The 19864-nt window shown below is 43.8% G+C and overlaps 1 protein-coding gene and 1 non-coding gene across 10 annotated transcripts in view; one reads left to right on the top strand and one right to left on the bottom strand.

Moving 5' to 3' along the window:
* LOC111851929 (DNA topoisomerase I, mitochondrial) overlaps nt 1–19864 on the bottom strand; it is a 47825-nt gene that overhangs the window by 23094 nt on the left and 4867 nt on the right. For 3 of the 9 annotated variants that reach the window (XM_072698595.1, XM_072698594.1, XM_072698593.1), the window contains 9 exons: nt 16915–17071; nt 14559–14634; nt 14274–14326; nt 11532–11702; nt 10961–11063; nt 8974–9098; nt 8749–8864; nt 8147–8268; nt 490–612 (listed from right to left, as the gene is read on the bottom strand). In XM_072698595.1, the coding sequence (XP_072554696.1) occupies nt 490–612; nt 8147–8268; nt 8749–8864; nt 8974–9098; nt 10961–11063; nt 11532–11702; nt 14274–14326; nt 14559–14634; nt 16915–17009 (984 nt within the window). In that variant the 5' untranslated portion in view covers nt 17010–17071. Of the gene's footprint in view, nt 1–489; nt 613–8146; nt 8269–8748; nt 8865–8973; nt 9099–10960; nt 11064–11531; nt 11703–14273; nt 14327–14558; nt 14635–16522; nt 16573–16816; nt 16858–16914; nt 17072–17669; nt 17862–18050; nt 18265–18788; nt 18809–19864 lie in introns of those variants that run through there. The other 6 variants (XM_072698597.1, XM_072698592.1, XM_072698596.1 and 3 more) reach the window with 6 other exon arrangements.
* Nucleotides 18470–18552, top strand: trnal-cag (transfer RNA leucine (anticodon CAG)). The gene has a single exon. It is a non-coding gene; the product is annotated as a tRNA-Leu (tRNA).

Below are 19864 nucleotides of genomic sequence, written 5' to 3' on the forward strand. Positions count from 1 at the left end.
ACGGAGCCCCACCTGCTTCTCCTCTTTGCTCATATTGCGACGGAGCCCCCACCTGCATCTCCTCTTTGCTCATATTACGACGGAGCCCCCACCTGCTTCTCCTCTTTGCTCATATTGCGACGGAGCCCCCACCTGCTTCTCCTCTTTGCTCATATTGCGACGGAGCCCCCACCTGCTTCTCCTCTTTGCTCATATTGCGACGGAGCCCCCACCTGCTTCTCCTCTTTGCTCATATTACGACGGAGCCCCCACCTGCTTCTCCTCTTTGCTCATATTGCGACGGAGCCCCCACCTGCTTCTCCTCTTTGCTCATATTGCGACGGAGCCCCCACCTGCATCTCCTCTTTGCTCATATTGCGACGGAGCCCCCACCTGCTTCTCCTTTTTGCTCATATTGCGACGGAGCCCCACCTGCTTCTCCTCTTTGCTCATATTGCGACGGAGCCCCACCTGCATCTCCGCTTTGCTCATATTGCGACGGAGCCCCACCTGCTTCTCCTCTTTGCTCATATTGCGACGGGCCTCCACCTTGTCCTTGTGCATCTGGAAGAGCTCTCCAAAGTCACACTTCTCCAGGTGGGTTATCAGCTTCCTCTCCTCATGAGTCATCTCCTGAGGAGAGAGTGTGCCAACGAATGAGCAACACACCTGTATGTAAACAAACATATAACCCATGTTTTATTTATACAGTGTCGTGGGCAGTGAGGGACCCACCGCTTCAGAAATAGAGCCTGCAGTTAATTTAGCAGTCAAGCTAGCAGCTCTTCTAACAATCATCATGATCTCTACTCAATGTAGAGCCTAACAAGCCAACCTTACAGTAGGTTCCTTATCAGGGTGCTTTACTTCCAATACTGTGCCATGGTCCTCCTTCCTGTGCCATGGTCCTCCTTCCTGTGGCACCTCCTCTAAATCAGGTTGTTAGGGCAAATCTTGTTTAAAAACACGACAAACTACTTCCTTAACACTAATCAGAGTTCTATGTTGTCTACGTTGTGGGGGTCCAATACCATCAACCGCTGACTTTTTTCTTATTGCACTGCTGTTTGTCTTGTTGTCCCCCCGTCCCCCCCCTCCATGCACCTGCCCCCCTCTGAACACACAGGACAATAAGACCATGAACTTAAACTGCAAGAGCAACCCTTTAAATGTGTTTATCCAGAGGAATGTGGCCAAATAGCCTCACATCATGGGATGCACAGATTTCAGAGGCCAGTCCGCAGCCAGCGACCGCCGAGTACAGAGAAGACCTGCATGGGGATGTTCAGTAATCTGACTACGGACCTCCTCTGTGCCAGAGGCGGAAAAGGAGCAAAGACCGACCAAAGGGCGGCACCATGAGTCACAGCCAGAGCTACAGAAAGCCTCAGATGAAAGAGTAAAGAGTGTAGATGGATCTGCCATGGATGTCTGACACACTATGGGAGAGGAGCTAGGAAAGCCAGTCTTTCTAACAACTCAAGGAAGAGAGATTAGTATTTTAATTTCATGGAAACAAATATGGAAACTGTAGCCACAATTAGCACGCACCAATACATAGAGAAAGAGCTACATCAAGTGACCGGACACAAGATAGGAAACGATACAAAACACAGGCCCCATGACTGGAAACACGGGACTAAACCAGGGTAAATACCAGCAAAGATTCCACTGCTGTGACAGTCTCACATTAAAGACTGTCGAAGGAAGTCTACAAGGCTGGGAACCGCCACACTTCAACTACCCAAGTTAACACCCTCACCTGCTCCTAACCCTCCTCTGCAGCAGAGCGGCTGTCAAACTCAAACCTACCCCACAAACTCCTCACCTGATGTGTGACGCGGCACAATCTAGTCTAACTGCTGCACTGACGCCTCTCCCAAGAGCGGAATCTGTCGTCACCCGCTACTGATCCAAAACATTTGCACCATATGACAGAAATGGGATCGGCAGATTGCTTAAGTACCTCCTCTGATCGGCTGTGAAGGAATCTCCAATCTACAGAGCCTTTCGTGTAATGAATGCAATCATCACGAATGCCATAAGAAGGACCGACTGACTGACTATAATATAACCACAACCACTCATTAAAAACACAGAACGAGTGTCCCAGAGGGACCATTCCCTGCCTTATCCTTTTCTACTTCCTTATCGGTAGCTTGTGCCATTTCGGTACGGTTCCATAAATACTTCCCCCTTCTTTCCGATCTATTTTGCCCTTATTCATTGTGTCAACACCCTGTCATGCTTGAAGGCAGCACATACAGTATTTCACTTTGCTGTCACACATATTCAATACTTTTCCCATTTTCAGTTATTTTACTAGTTGTTCATTTTACGTATAATACACAGGACAAGAAGTGCTATATAGACAGTACACGCAAAAAACATGCACAAAAATATTCCAGGCTGCAGTACATACACCGTATGATATACACACACACAAAATCCATTCTTTAGTACTGTACAGGCACATATGTATAAGCACACTGGAATTCTTGCTTGGCTTTCCCAGTCAATATTTATATACAAGACTATTCAGGTTTTACAATATTAAAATTATGAAATAGACTTAATTGATAAACCAGGTGCTTGAATAATATATATATATAAGGTGCTTTGAGCATCAGAATCATTTGGGAGTGAGTCAAGTTTGACTGACATTGGTATATACAGCTGTGGCCAAAGGTTTTGAGGGTGACAAATATTAAAATTTTCACAAAGTTTACTGCCTCAGTTATGATGATGGCAATTTGCATATACTCCAGAATGTTATGAAGAGTGATCAGCTATTAATTGCAAAGTCCCGCTTTGTTATGAAAATGAACTTAATCCCAAAAAACCCATTTCCACTGCATTTCAGCCCGGCCACAAAAGGACCTGTTGACACCATTTCAGTGATTCTCCCATTAACACAGGTGACCGTGACAGTGTTGACAAGGACAAGGCTGGAGGTCACTCTGTCATGCTGACTGAGTTAGAATAGCAGATTGGATGCTTTAAAAGGAGGGTGGTGCTTGAAATCATTGTTCTTCCTGTTAACTGTGATGTCATCCTTGCTTTGCATAAAAAGGACTTCACAGGCAAGGATATTGCTGCTAATAAAATTGCACCTAAATCAACCATTTATCAGATCATCAAGAACTTCAAGGAGAGAGGTTCAATTGTTATGAAGAAGGCTTCAGGGCACCTAAGAAGGTCCAGCAAGTGCCAGGACCATCTCCTAAAGTTGATTCAGCTGTGGGATCGAGGCACCACCAGTGTAGAGCTTGCTAAGGAATGGCAGCAGGCAGGTGTGAGTGCATCTGCACACACAGAGAGGTGAAGCCTTTTGGAGGATGGCCTGGTGTCAAGAAGGGCAGCAAAGAAGCCACTTCTCTCCAAGAAAAACATCAGGGACAGACTGATATTCTGCAAAAGTTACAGGGATTGGACTGTTGAGTATTGGGGTAAAGTCATTTTCTCTGATGAATCCCCTTTCCGATTGATTGGATTATCTGGAAAATAGATTATCCAGAGAAGAAAAGGTGAGCGCTACCATCAGTCCTGTGTCATGCCAGTAAAGCATCCTGAGACCCTTCATGTGTGGGGCTGCTTCTCAGCCAAGAGAGTGGGCTCACTCACAGCTTTGCCTAAGAACACAGCCATGAATAAAGAATGGTACCAAAACATCCCCTGACAGCAACTTCTCCCAACCATCCAAGAACAGTTTGGTGATGAACGGTGCCTTTCCCAGCATGATGGAGCACCGTGCCACAAGGCAAAAGTGATAACTAAGTGGCTCGGGGAACAAAACATCAACGTTTTGGGTCCATGGTCAGGAAACTCCCCAGACTTTAATCTCATTGGGAACTTGTGGTCAATCCTCAAGAGGCAGGTGGACAAACAAAAACCCACAAAATCAGAAAAATTCCAAGCATTGATTATGCAAGAACGGGCTGCCATCAGTCAGGATTTGGCCCAGAAGTTGATTGACAGCATGCCAGGGTGAATTGCACAGGTCTTCAAAAATAAAGACCAACACGCCAAATATCGACTCTTTGCATAAACTTAATGTAATTGTCAATAAAAGCTTTTGACACTTATGCTTGTAATTATACTTCAGTATACCACAGAAACATCGGACAAAAAGATCTACAAATAATTGAAGAAGCAACTTTTGTTGCCAATTCTCAAAACTTTTGGCCACAGCTGTACACAATATAAAAATGCATAAAAAGATTCCTGGCCACAATGCAGACACTATATAGCAGGGCTTTTCAAATCTAGACCTTGATTCCAAATCCAGGCCTTGTTTTCAGTTCTCCCAGGCAGTTACATTAATAATTACTGATTCTGATTGGCCAGGGATTTCATACCTAGCTCACGAGTAAAGGAAGGCTGGAAAATCAGTAGGGCTGGGACCTTGACGACTGCGATTTAAATAGCCCTGCTATATGATATATCCATAAAGATTCCTTGCTAAAAGAACTTGTCAAGGGAAAAAAAAAACTTCTTGAAGTACAAATGTTTTATTGGTGAATTTATTAAAGCCAGTTATACGAAGCAGACTTTAAAACGTGTTTGCAGCCTATACTACGGTTTGTAATATTACAGGCATTTCAGTATCAGACCTATAAATAAAACACATTTTACTGACCACAATACTTTGTGTCAGTGCAGAAAACATAACAAGATAAAACTCCATCGATTTCGTAAAGTCAATAGTTTCCCTGGAAAACGAAACCCTAAATATTTTAGCTATTTGTAATTTAAATATAGTCCGCAGTTTTTATTGTCATACTTAACAATGGATGTCCAGATTCACCCACCTGAATTTCAATGCAAGGAGATATCGAAGACCAGAATATATGACATATACTGTTACGCCCACACACACACACGCGCGCGCACACACACACGCGCAGCTGTGCACATCCATCTCACTCATGTTTAAGTAACCTAACCCTTGCCGCGAAACAGTTTGAAGCAGAAGCACGGCTGCAAATTACCGCGTGTTTTTGGGGGATGCCAAAAATAATTATGGCCCGCATTAAAAATAATTGCCGTTATGCAACAACCCCTCTGCTGATAAATAACCGTATCTATGTAGCATAAACGCAGACAGCTGAATAATTAAGCGGAAGCGGCGAGGCTCCTGGGGGGACGGACGGCAGAGCCCTCGGCTCCCACGCGGCAACGTGTCGCACCCGGATGCGGAGCCAATTACGGCTCGGCTCAATGCCGCAATTAGGGCGGCTCCTGCACGACACGAAGTTACTTCTGAACTCGGCAGCACGCTGACCAAGTGCTTAATAGCCACCCCCGCTCCCCACGGTGGAGGACCATGTCCTCCGACTCAGCCGGAGAAAAGTGCACATAAGTTATTCTCCTGCACGACAAATGGCGAGATGCGCGCTTCTTCGGTGGGTGATGGAAGGAGCGGACTCGCTCACACGCACCCTTTAAATACCGCGATATTGACACCTCTATATCGGGCTGTCACTACAGAAGCCGTGAGGGGCTGCCAGAGTCTGGTGGTGGTCTCAGCTCCATCTCAACCAGCAGAGGCATACACCCAAATCTCTCGGCAAGATTGACAGCTAGTTCAAATTTAACCCCGGCAGATTCGCAAATGTTTTTGTGCAAAGTGACATACAAGTTAGGCAGATGGCACATTACAAATATACGTGCAGCATAAGTGTGGCTAGGCTAAGCTTCCAATGAATGCCCAGGTACACGTGTAACAGGATTGGAGCAGGAACTATACAACTTCTAACAAAGCAGGAACCTAACAAGACAAGGACCACCTTAGTATACCCTTTTATAGCCATCAATCTTAAGACCAAAACAATCACTAAATATCAAAAAATTACAGTATGAGCTCTAATAACTCATTTAGACAGCAGATCCATGGTTACAGCAGTTCCTCTAACTGACCACAGCGTCCCAGCAGAGCGAGCAAACACACATACACACACATAAGCCGGGGCTCCGCTACAGATTTTGGGCCCCATTAAAGTAGATCATTCTGGGTCCCCAACCCAAATCCACCCAATCATGTTCCAGATGTTTTACGGCCAGAGGCCGTTGGAATCGTCCAGACTTCCCCTCTTTACAGAGCTAGGCCCTGTCGAGGTCCATACGGCACCCTAGACAAGCTGCCCCACTAGCGCCCCCCGTCCAAGACAAAGTGAAACTGACTTGCTAAGTTGGCACCCTCTCAGAAGATGTCGCCCTAGGCGGACGCCTGTGTCACCTAATGGGTTGACCACCACAGCACACCAGTTAAGGGTCTATCTAAATAGGTCATTTCATTAACCAACCACACTATAACTATAAAAAGCTTAGTTTTATTTTCTTTGTTTTTTTTTAATTATTATTCACTAGAATGAACAACAAATGCAACAAGGCAAAAAAATCTCTTTTTCATAGGCAGATTTTGATTAGATACACCAGTGGGGGTCAGAGCTTCTGTATGCTGCAGTTAATGCAGATCAATGGAGCACAAACACACCGTGAAGTCCAATTTAAACATAGTATCCGGACCCTAAGAACACAGAAGCTTTTAGCTCTTATACAGAATATATTCAGCTTTAAAGACTTTTTCTTATATGTTACAAGAATTAACTGAAACAAAGATTTTGCTTTGTGCCAATTTAATCTTCATCTTTTCCACATTGATTTATAGCAGAATTATGGTGCAATATTCTCAGATGTGCAACACTCTTAAATGAAAATGTGTGATTTATTGTGTTGTTTTTACTCTTGTAACAGTGTATTTACAGTGTTTTACAGCATGCACCTTAACAATGGGTACTTCACTGCGCTTCACATGCTTCACTAATACCTATTGTGTGTTTCACTATTACCTCTTTGCACCTCAAGATGTTTGTTAAAATGGGTATTTTATTGTATTCTGCAATGTCTTCTTAGTTCCTATCTTGTGCCCTTATTACCTACCCTGGCTTTTACTTATCTCTCTTCTTTGCTGCTGGCTCTAAGAGCTTTGCACAAAAATTCCCATGCACCCGTACTGTCTGCGCACGGACAGATGGCAAGTAAACCTCTTGAGTCTTTCAGATCATAGGCATACTTACATAAAAAACAAAGAACATCTATGCAGTTTGAACTTTGCACAAGATGACATTAAAAATAGCAAATAGGCAGGACAGGTTGCGAATCGTCATATGAAAATGGTTTGACATCACCAGGAGGGGTCAGGTGACTTCACCCAGCTATGAGCACCGCATGGTGATTAGCAGCGCCACCCAAAGCTCATCAGTGATACACCGGCACAGAGACATGGTCCTAAACAGCACTACAAGCTGACCTGCGTGTCTGGTGCATTGCAGGTTATATAACCATAAATTCTAAGTCAATGGGAGACGGACAGAGTAAAACAAAAGGACATAAATAACCTCAGAGGGTAATACTGGGCCTAGTGCCTCACGCAGTACAAACAACGAGGACGCTGAAGAGACTCGCACTGCAGGTACAAGTCCGATCCGTATGGCTGTGGTCCTTATTGAGTTATAGGGCAGCCTCGAGTCATTCTTCTGGCCGTGAACGACAGGCAAACAGCGAGCAAAGGGCTGACGCGGTCAGGCGAGGAAAGGCTTCCTTGTCACAATAAAATTCTTTAATTGGATTTGTTCATATGCAGGGAAGCTAGTTGTCTGGATTAGCATATCAATGCTTTTACACAAATCGTATTTTCAAGTGCACTGAGCACTAAGCAGCAAGAAATTAATTCCGCATGATATGCCTCCAGGCTTTGTGGGATGCCTCTCTGAAAACCTCAATTTAACATTATTCCCGTAACCACCCTCCCCCCCCCCCTTCCAAACCACCGGAAGGCATTAAGGTTCCCGACCCCAACCCGTACTGCAATCCGAACAGCTCTGCAGAAGAGAAATATATTGTAAAGTACACGGGGCATCCTAAAGTGAAACAGCTAGAAGTGTTACCCAGTCGATGCCTGTTTCCCTAGACCAGCTATTGGACCTGCCACAAGTGCTCACCTTGCTTATATGATTAAGGTTCAGCATTGACGTCAACATGAAGCAGCTGACCTTCTTATTTTTATTGTGCATGGAGCGTGTGGTATGAGCAGCCATGGCCAACTCCCCCAACCAAAGTCCAATCTCGCCATCTCTTTTAGACCAGGACTGACACCATCTCTTACCTTCCTCCAGTCTTTGAAGAAGTTGTTGCGAAACACATCCTTGGTTGTATACTCATGGTCCAGCATCTGGGCAAAGAAGAGTGCCACTTCTTCAGCGGCAGGGCTGAGCTTCACTGCCTTTCCTGCGGGGGAACATCAAGCGGTCAACTAACCTTAGTACAGACATACAACCGTCATTCCCTTGGTAGTAGACGACCTACAATCAAAGTGCTGTTGAGGGGACTAATGGGAGGGCTGTCTGAGGGGGGGTGCAAGCACACATCCAGGTTCAGTAGAAAAGAGTGAAAGCAGAAGTCCATGTTTGGATATGTGTGGGAGATAATGACACAGGACTTGGCAAAAGGAATACTATGTCTGAGGTCATCCTGGGGTGACAGCAATTGTTTGCTACTCCACTATTCAAAACAACCCTTTAGTATCTTCGAAACTGTTAAACAAAATGGGTAAACTCAGAGTAACAACAACAAACAACAAATGAGGACCCAACGCAGATAATCTGGTCATATATTCCTTGAGCCCATGCCAGCAAGCCCACGGCACAAGGTACGGCACACAATCTGACAGCCAATGGCCAGAGGGCGATGCGGGAGAAGCTTTCCCACCGTTGTAGAAGAAACGAACGTCGTCAGGGAGGGGCTGATATTCTGGGGGGAAGTAGGGCCCCTTGTGCTCCAGGAACTTCCACTTGATGCCATCCGGGTACTTCTCTTCCTCCCACCTGAGAGACACCGAGTGAGACACTGGCAGATAGGAGCCTATCGTGGCATCTTTGTAAATAATTGTTAGAAAGGAAGGGAAGCCCCCTTCATCCGACTGTCCAGCGCTACCATCGCCATCGCTGTTGCTCCTCTTCCTCCTTCTTCTTCATCTTCAGAACCTTCGCAGCCTCCAACTCCTCTTTAGTCTTCTTCCTCTTTACAGACACTGCTTGCCCCTCGTTCCCTATCTTGGCCTTGGGAAGTAAATCACGCGGAATCAATCCAAAGGCGATAGCAAGGAACCTACACATGGTTCAGGTGACAAGTAATAAGGTGTCATCTAACTTATAATTGATGGGTGACAAGTGTAACCGTTTGAAGGTTGGACTTATTTTACCGTAATAGACTTGTAATAGATAGGGTTCCAACTGCAGGAAAAGGTACATATTTGGACTTATTTCATAGTGTGGCAATTTCATCCCCTAAGTGACATTAATAAAACAAATACCAAACAAAGCTCTAACCCCCAGCTGCAAGCCACGAAACTTCCTATCAACACTGAAATGCCATCTTAAGGTCATTCTATATCGACCCCTCCCAGTATTACATCATACGCTGAAGATGAAAGTTCAGATTTCTCTCTCTGCACCATCATCCCAGTGCTAATCCTGGGCATGGTCACAGAGGACCTGAAACCGGTCCCAGGGGGCAGAGGCCGCATGGCTGGGATACACCACAGATGGATTAGTATTCCTTCATAGGGCACACAGAGCTGCACAATCTCACACATTATTGGGGCTGCAAATATTGAATTTGGTAACACTTTATTTGGATAGCCCTCCTTCAAAGGTTATTCAGAGTATTAGTAACATTTCAACAACTTACTGAGATTCAGCAATTAATATAACATCGGTTGAGTGAATAGTTAATTTCATTTAAATTATTCTAATATGTAGGGTGTTCATGAATCGTTACATATACTCTATATTTTGTTTGACATCTACAGACACAGCAAAACATCGGGAAGCGTCTCAGGAAGCGCTGGGGGGGGGGTTGACCATCCTGACTCGCACCCGCCATCTTTTCTGTTTGCAGTTATGCATTCGTTACTTGAGAGAGGAACTCTACTGGTGCCACACCACAGTCAGAATATGCAGCACACATACATTTTGGTTATTAACCAGTTATTCAGATGGAGGATTTCCCCAAGTCATTTTTATATTCAACCTTTTTCAATATCTTGAATACTTGTTACATCACTCTAGACGATCACTGACCATGGGTGATGCAGAATGACCAATTTGCCCATCTACACACCTTCGGACTGCAGTAAAGCACAATAACTGAAGGAAATCTAGTTAACAGGGAGGACATGCAGACATAGAGCAGACGTGGGATTCAAACCCTCAACCACTGAGGTGAGTCAAAAGTCCAAACCACTAAGCGCCATGCCGCCCCCACAGTTACATTCCCGCTTCTTTGCCTCCCCCCCCCCCCCCGCCCACATCCTCTTTTCATTCCCATTCCTTCTGCCATATCTGTTAATGCATCCTTTATAGGCACCTAGTGACATGAAAAAATGTCCACATTCTGGATTAAATGTTACTTACCTTGTTCATCCTCATTCTAAAGTATATACACACCTCTATAAAGCGTTGTGTTCAGAGTGATACAAATTGCATGACTGTCCCCTTTAAGCCATAAATCCACTGAAAACATTTGCTAAAGCACTAATGTTTAAACACACAAGTACATTCGTACACATCCAATTTTCCAGCATCCGGCATGACCTTCTGAGCATTCTTCAAGCAGCTAATTAGAGACTCGGAAGGCAAACAGGAAGGTTAGGATGTAAGCCTGAAAATGTCATTAGCTGATGGAGATGTGAAGATCGGTCTAATAAAGGGAGACTGTCACTGATTTATCACCAAGACAAAAAATGATGTGGAATGATGTGAGCCAATGGCAGGAAGCCTTAAGGAACATTACCAATGTCCTCCACATGACCACCAAGGGTCATTAAAGCCCTCTATATACGTTTATCTGGAGATGCACCTGCTCATAATGTCCATCTCAAGCCAACAGCACACCCCACATTCACCATCAACCCACCCACCTCCATGTCGATTTCATCCTTCACTTTCTTTTTCCTCTTCATTTCAGGAGCCTGATCCACCTGTTCCTCTTCCTCCCTCTTTACTTTCCTATTCTTTTCCGCCCTGAGTAATAAGACTGAGGTTTTAACACCTGACGCAGTATAAACATAACATGTCATGTAATGACAGCACACATTAACACATCTGTGATGTTTATATTCATATGCTTTTAAAGGGGCTCTGGCATCCTCTACTGCAGTAATTCTCAAGTCAGGCTTGAACGACAATAGTGATATTAACAAAAAAGTAAATAATGTCGCAAAAGCCAGACATCCCGTTCCCTCGTCTGCCACGACCCTGCTGCACAGCATCTATTGATGGCTTTGACCCACATTAGTTCTGAGCCTTAAACTGCGATAAGGTTCAAAGTGACCTGAAAATTCTAGCCTAATAATTATCCTACGCTAATTCTCGATAACCTAAATTTTTATTCCCTACAAACTTTCTTGAAGGTTTTCTGGGCATCAAAGGAAAACTTTAAAATCAAATCTGGTACCTGAGGTTGGTAACAGTTCTTTTGACGGCACTCACGTGTGTCCCTCTGCCAGGTCAGAGACTCCCTCTGTCCGCTCACTCTCTCGCCGTCTCTTCTGTCCCCTCCCCTTCATCTCCACCCGGAAGTCATCATCCTTCCGTTTCTTCTTCCCCTTCTTCTTCTCCATCTGGAAGTCACTATCCTCGGACTTTGGTTGGCCAAGAGCTCTGAAGGAAAGAGCACAGCATTATTACCCAGTAAGCTTTGGTCATGATTATAAAAGCCCACAAGGAAGAAAATTGGAGGGGAAAAAAAACACAAAATACAATGAAGGGACCATTATTTCCAGGCAGAATGTTCCCGGTATGTGGCTCAGAGTGTTAGGGCACTCAAAGCCAGCTCTACCTTGTCGAGGGCAAAGCTTTACTTGAGAGCATCCCCCCCCCAGAAAACCAGTGATCATTTCACTTCCTCGGCAACACAGGTAATTCGAGGGCCCTAGGCAACAGCCTAGTCTTCCTCCCTTGAGGGCACTGTGCCTTTGATCAGAAGGTCGCTTGTTCTAATCCTAGGGTCAGCAGAGTGATTTCACCATTGGGCCCCTGAGCGAGGTTAATCCCCAGTCGCCCAAGGGAATGTCTGACCCTAATTTCTCTAAAGCCGACGTCACTTTGGATAAAAGCACCTGCTAAATAAATTTTTAATTCTTAAAATGTGAAATGTAAATGCAGAAGAAGAGAGAAAGCAAATATGCTGACCCGGAGTAGAGAGTGATGAATTAATCATTAGTGAGTAATGCATTTTAAACAACAATTATCACCATCTCCTAAACACCTAAAATAATTTTATAAAATTACCCCAAAAAAATAATCACTTAAACACACCACTTTTCTTACCAAAACTCAACACGACTCCACTGCCCCATCAATACAGCCTCTAATGGTCACACAGCCCCTGATCTGGCCAGTTTGACTCCCGTGAATGGGGTGGTAGACTTCCAGCTACAGTTAAACACACGGCCAAACTGCTAACACGGTGTTAGTCTTTAGGAGCAGCGTGACTCAGTTCAAAGGGAAAAAAGGGCTGCCCAGCGATAACAACATGATTAGGGCAATTACAGACGATAATTACTGAACTGTGTCGGCGACTCCCCACAGAGGGTGGACTTCAGTGAAGGGTTCCAGCCAAATTAATAAATTACAATTATTATAATTAACTTGTTTGCCTTAATAATTACGACGTGTCTACAACCGACAGATTACAGGCTGCAGAAAAAAAGAAATGGATAAAAATACCATAGAAATACTCATGTGATTTGCCTGCTACAAAGGAAACATGGAGTATGGACAGCGGCCTGTGTTACACATAGGGCTGCCTTCCTGCACATGCTCTGACCGCCTCAGCCGTGCGGGGCCTCCTCTATCTCAGAGTCACCAGCCTGCCTTACCTAGAGCTACCTTTAGTCTGCCTTTCTTTCCCGTCTTTCCATCCAGACACCATCACGCCACAACTCATTACTGTTACCATGCCGAATCCCTCTATGTCACCTAGAACAGACCCAGACCTAGGGGGGTGGGGGCTTGGTGTACCGTGGAAGGACTTCAACAAACAGTTTCAGTGTCTTGCATTTCCCCTCATTCCGCTGACATATTTCAGTTGAAGCTGTCGAAACGGAAAGGAAACGGAGCTCGGAATGCACCAATTTCGCCGTCCCGAAAAAGCCAGAGTCATAATAAGTCTGTGAAGGAGCCAGATGAGGTAAGAGGGCTAAGAAGCAGGCAGCAGAGGGGCACGCCACGTCCTTCTGCTGGACCGGTGAAAGATCCATCACCGAATTAGTGAAGGCAGATCACAGTAATGAAGACACCAAAGGGACATGGGTGATTTTTACAAATCTCTGAAAGCCTAAAACTCATAACTCCTAACACACATACCCACTGACACCGCAAAGACTGCCATATGACCAGAGGTGGAGATTTCAGGTCCAGAGTACAAATCCAGACCAAGATTTAGTTTCAACCAACCAGTTGAGTATATAGAGTCACAGTCACAGAGTACTCAATTGCTTGGTTGAAACTAAATCTTGGTCTGGATTTGTAGTCTCCGGACCTGAAATCTCCACCTCTGCATATAACACTCAGCTGCAACTGACCCAACCTCAGCAGGTGGTGTCAAGGATTATGATACTGGAAAAGGACAAGGCCGCTGAAAAATGACGAGATGTCGAGAAAGCTTTGAAACTAGCTACTATCCTGCCTCGTTAAAGTAACAGTAAATACTTGAAGGCATTAAGAGACCACTTTATGACAGCGATTCAAAACAAAGATTTTGCTCCTTTTGATAACTACACCCATAATGGATGGGCTTACCGTCACTGTGCCACTATCAGTCTGTCAGTATCACACTTTGGTTAGCCTTGGGCCAAAGTTGGCTACTTGAAATCATCTACACATCGTCTCAGATTTTTTATTTATTACCTTTCTGTCAGGAGACAAACTCCCCAATGAGTTGAAGAATCAATCAAGCCACAGCTGTAGCGTTTCAGAATAATGGATGCAATCCAGTAGCTTGGAAGCGCCTATTGTGAGAACGAGGTCCCATCACCTCAAAAGAGTTTGTCTAGATATGAAAGATGGCCCCCAATAGCAACGAGTGGATGTTCATGTAATGATTTATGATACAGTCAGGACCAGCTCAGCCATGACCCAATAACTAAAGCATCGACACAATTTTAGAGAGACAACCTCTCGCACACGCAATACCGTTCCCTCACATTCACATGCAAAGCCAAAGCTCACCTCTCAAAGTTCTCCTTTTTGATGTCAAGGACCTCAATTTCTGGGGTCTCTCCCTGTTTGAAGAAAACATTGAAAGTGGTAAACGCAGTTACCATTAACAGGAGATCGCTTTGATCCAGTGTTGGGAGTGCTGTAACCTTTCTGACGACTTCATGTTTTATGCAACAGTAATTTCATGGGGAAAATGTACATCTCATGTGACATTAAAACTTGTGCACAAAGCAAGCACAGCAAATTCTGGCTGATTTACATACCGACGTAGGGGAGGGCGTGGGGCTGAATTACCTTCTTAAGCGGTTTTTCCATTTCTTCACTTTTAGGCCTCTTGTCGACTTTGCTTGTTTTCTTCAGTGTTTTTTTACTATGTGGGGGGGACGGGGGAGGGGGGGGGGGACGGGACAAGTGAGACAGAAACACACTTACTGTGTCCGAGTTTTAAAACAGCACCTTAAAACCCTGGTTTTAATCAAAATATACTCTAATTAATCACTCATTCAATTCCTGAATATTACAAATGAGCAATCATTATTAATTTTCAATTAATCACACATTCATCGCATGAGTCAAAAGCAAAATTCCAGTCCAATTTTTCACCATTACAGTTATTACGCACAACAATTTGGTTTAACGCGGATGGAAAATTACTACATCTTCGGCTAGCACATTCAGATCAAAGCAATTTTCATTTAAATGTTTCAGATTTAAAATGTATGCAATTTATTCAATCAACAGTGCAATCAAGCATAAGGATGAGGGCTGGGACAGGTTTCCACTGCAGTGTGCAGGAAGCCCTCACATCACTGCACCTACATCACCCAGTACAGGTGCGCGTGGTTTTATTTAAAGGCACAAAAGAGGGAGGTGGGGAGTCGACATAAGCATTTCCCAGGGAATGTAAAACTCATATTTTTATAAAGATGGAAAACACACTTTCATAAAACAAAAAGTAGAATTCTTTAGTCGATTAACTGTTTCATTGTTAGATCACTGTCAGCCGTATCATTGGGACTGAATGGAATGTCTTCAGCACCACAGAGCGGCCGCTCAGCAAAACAGCCACTGATGTTCCAGCTTAAAATCGAACTTCTTGAAATAGCACTGGCCATAAGAAACCAAGAAACACTGCAAATATAATGAAAGCATTCAGCCCATCGTAGATATTAAATATCCAAGATGATAGATTTCCCAATCTTGAAACCAAGGCACCTCAAAATTCCATTCCTTGTGTATTTTTTGTTCCTTCTAATCTAACTGCCTCCTTACCAATTTCCATTTGTAGCCTTGCATTCAGGCTAACACTGAAGTGGTGATTAAGGTTGACCTTGTGCGTTTCCCTTTGAGATTTGGTACACTTAGATCATATTGCCCCCTCAGTTACCTTCACAAAAGCCTACAGAGGTTTAGGGACTTATTAATGTATCCGTTTAAGTCCGGGAATCATTCCCAGTGCTACTGGCTGAACTCGACCCCCCGACGGTATATCCTTTTTGGAAATGGGTTGACCAAATCCTATTTCCTGGGCATTAAAGGACACAGTGATGAACAATAACTGCTAAGTGGCAAATTGCATTCCCATTCATATATGGAAAAGAGATGATGACCTGAAGTGTGGCTCAGGACTTAGAAAGGGGACAGAGGTTCACTCTGTCAGCCAGATACACTACTAGCCAGAAGTCTGGACACACACGCTTTTAATGCATTTCTCTCTGTTTTAGCCATGTCATTCAGGCCTGGAGTTAATGAAGTAATGCATGGCAAACGATGCAACGACCAAGAGATGTGCTCAACATCACAATATTTTCTCCAATTTCAGACTCTTCAGAACAGCCCCCTTTGCTTTGATGACAGCATCGCAGGCTCTTGGCATTCTCTCAACCAGCTTCCAGATGTAGGCACCTGGAATCTCTCTCCAACAGTCCTGAAGGAGTTTCCACAAGGTCTGGGCACAATTTGGTTACCTCACTCTTACTCTTCAATCCAATTCATCTCAAACCAGCTCTGTGGGGTTCAGGTCGGGGGGAGGGATTGTGGAGGGCAGGTCATCTGTCACAGCACTCCATCGCTTTCTATGCTCACAAGATAATACAGTACTTACATAACCTCGAGGTGAGCTTAGGGTCATTATCTTGTTGAAAAATGATTTTCGACAGGTGTGTCCAAACTTTTGACTGATATTGCATGTGCACATCAAGCCTGGACTATTGTGTGTAGAGAACAGACATTGGCTACTCCACCAGCGGGTGTTTAACCTCTTTGTCACGTCGCCACTGTACTGGTCATCATCATCAAGCCTGGACTATCGTGTGTAGAGAACAGACATTGGCTACTCCACCAGCGGGTGTTTAACCTCTTTGTCACGTCGCCACTGTACTGGTCATCATCATCAAGCCTGGACTATCGTGTGTAGAGAACAGACATTGGCTACTCCACCAGCGGGTGTTTAACCTCTTTGTCACGTCGCCACTGTACTGGTCATCATCATCAAGCCTGGACTATTGTGTGTAGAGAACAGACATTGGCTACTCCACCAGCGGGTGTTTAACCTCTTTGTCACGTCGCCACTGTACTGGTCATCGTCATCAAGCCTGGACTATTGTGTGTAGAGAACAGACATTGGCTACTCCACCAGCGGGTGTTTAACCTCTTTGTCACGTCGCCACTGTACTGGTCATCGTCATCAAGCCTCCTCGTCTTGCTTTTCCTCCTTCCATTTTTATACTGCTTTTCGCCACCCATGCTGCTGAACAGTGTCCAGAGAAAAAGAACCACCAGCAGCTATAAACAGTCCAGCGTGGTCCCTTTAAGAGGAAAGAAAAATTAAATTAATGGTACATGGGACAGAATGTCAGTGAGTGGGGGGTGCTACAGTATATGCTCCCTAGATACAAGCAAACACTCCACAGTGCCACAGCAAATCCAGCTGAAGACGATTCCTGTTTACCAAGCAACTAAAGGCCGTGGGTCACGTGGTTTGATGGACGTAATCAATCCCTCAACAGATCGCTAAAATGAACTGCTTATTTTTTTTGGTAGTCCCTACATACTAAAAATTCTACAATTCTAAAAATCAGGCCTCCAGATATACAGGTTTTCCACTTCTGAAACGCGCTCCTAAAAATCTGTTAGGTGCTTCCTTTCTAAAAAACACAACTCACCATTTCAAGCTAACTCAGGTCTCCTAATTAACATGTAACACTTAAATGCACTTCATACTCTAATTATGGCACATTATTATGAACAGTATAATTATAGGTATTACAATAGATCAGCACGCGTGTTTTTGTCCATTGTGACTTCCTAGTTCGGATATTAAAAGACAAACCAAATTCATGAAAAAGCACTTAAAAGTAAAGCAAATCTGTTAGAACACTGCTTCGTAAATTGGAGTACAAATACCTCAGCAATTTAAGGGAAGAGCAGTCCACAATGTCACGTCTTCCTACGATTAACTGCAAAAACACTTCATTTTTTCCGCATGAAAAGAAACTTAAGGATAATTCTCTTCTAATCTCTAGAAATCGTTAAGTATTTAAGGAATATCTTAACTAGGAAACAAATGTATTGGGGAAATGGCAATTTATCAGCACTCATTTAACCTGTTCTTACCAGGGGTAGTTTTATATTAATCTCGGCCAAAATAAGCCAAAAAAACAGAGTTGTAAATGCAAAAGAAAAAAAGCTAATTGTAATCAGTTACCGTGTGCTAAATAACTATTTAGATGTAACAGACCTGTTCTGAATACGCTCATGTATGCATGAACTATGTAAAAATATTACCTGTAAGCGGGAAAATATGCAGATTTGCCGGGAAGAACAGAAAAGCAAAAAGCAAAAGCGTTTACGCGCCAGTTTTGTTATTTACTATCCGGGTTTAAAGCACATCTTAGATTACATCAGAGGCTGCATCCCGCCGCCAGTGGGTGGGCGTAATAACCACACCCGCTGCGGGCTTCCGACAGCGCCGCGCCGCCAGAGCGCAGGGCGCCTTCGCTGTGCTCATCTGCTCAGCTCCTGCCGCTCCCCTTTGGGGAATGCCTAATACGGTGTGGAGGACGTCCAGAAAGACTCTCTGCAGCAATTGCAGTACATTGATATATTTAAATAAACATAATCGTGCACGGACCTTTTTGCTGTTTTATTGTAATATTCTTATATATTATTAGTCAATTAAATAGAGATAACAACGTACTAACTAAGTCAGGATGGCCGAGCGGTCTAAGGCGCTGCGTTCAGGTCGCAGTCTCCTCTGGAGGCGTGGGTTCGAATCCCACTTCTGACAACAAAGTTTTACACTAATAAATATGGTTCCGTGTCGTTGCTGATCGCTGAATCTTCCTTGACCGCAATAAAACAAATACGTGGCTTTTAAGTTTTTTTTTTAAGAAAAAAAAATACAGAAAATATATCAACCACTATTCACTATTACTATCTCTGAAAGACCCATTTTACAATAACAGGAAATTAAAAGTATTGAAAATTTTACCATAATTTAAAACATATATTTTGTTCACCTACACAAACTGATGCTTGTGATCAGTCGATTACAAAGGTGCTTGTGGGAGCTCTTGCTGTTCAGAGCCATTATGGTCTGCGGGTAAAAGCTGTCCGATGGAAATAAATCAAAAGGCTTTGTAACCATTCGACAGTCGGAAAGGGAATGCAAAGCTGGAGGCTTTGGCGGGTAGGATTATTGACAGAGCTGTGAGCACTTGGACTAAATGGCTTGTATTGCTGGGTGTGAGGATCCAGTGATGACCTGGACCAACCACCAAAGCACCTTACAGTCCAATTACAGTCAATGATGCAGCAGAATTTGCTCTCCGTTGTACATAAAAAATAAATTTTATTGATCCCAGAGGTAAATTCTGGTCCATACGGTAGCAAGATACGTAGAGTGCAGACAAGCATTTAGTGCAACACAAGACAAACTGCAGAGACAGTAAACACAAAGCAGACAAGTAAACATGGTGTAAACTGATTTTAAAAGTGCACGGTACACAAACACAAGATCCTCATAAACGATATTAAAGAAGTAATAAATTAGTGGAACAGCACAAGATTTGAGCGACAGGTTAGCCTTCTCTTAAGTACTGAAGTCTCCGCTATGCCTTCTGGACCAGGAAGAGCTGTTTCTGGTCCTCAGTGATGAGAGCAACAAGAATCCTGAAGTTTCCAACCCTCTTCTCTGCTGTCCTATGGTTGTTTCCTAATATTTACCTCCTCCCTGTATCCAGTCTGTAGAACAAACTTCATAATTCAACAGTAAGACCCACCAGCTCTCTCAGAACAGTTTCTCAGAACTTTTAATGGTTTCAGCTATTTATCTTCCCAGCATTGTCGAGGATATTTAATTGTGACGTTCTTCTTACTTTCATATGTAAAATTAATTAGCTCTTCGTGTACCTCGAAATAATCCCAATATGCCAAATAACCTTGTAAAAATCCATCTTATTGTTAATAGTACCTCTACAAAATTCAGGTTTATTACAGCACACAAAAAAGTTAACAAAACCGGTCAATCGACCTTGTTCAAATAATAAGCGATAGCGCAATTCACATACATGAAGTCTTAAAACTTACAATGCAAAAAA

Source organism: Paramormyrops kingsleyae, chromosome 13, assembly GCF_048594095.1.
Source record: "Paramormyrops kingsleyae isolate MSU_618 chromosome 13, PKINGS_0.4, whole genome shotgun sequence".
Classification (NCBI taxonomy): domain Eukaryota; kingdom Metazoa; phylum Chordata; class Actinopteri; order Osteoglossiformes; family Mormyridae; genus Paramormyrops; species Paramormyrops kingsleyae.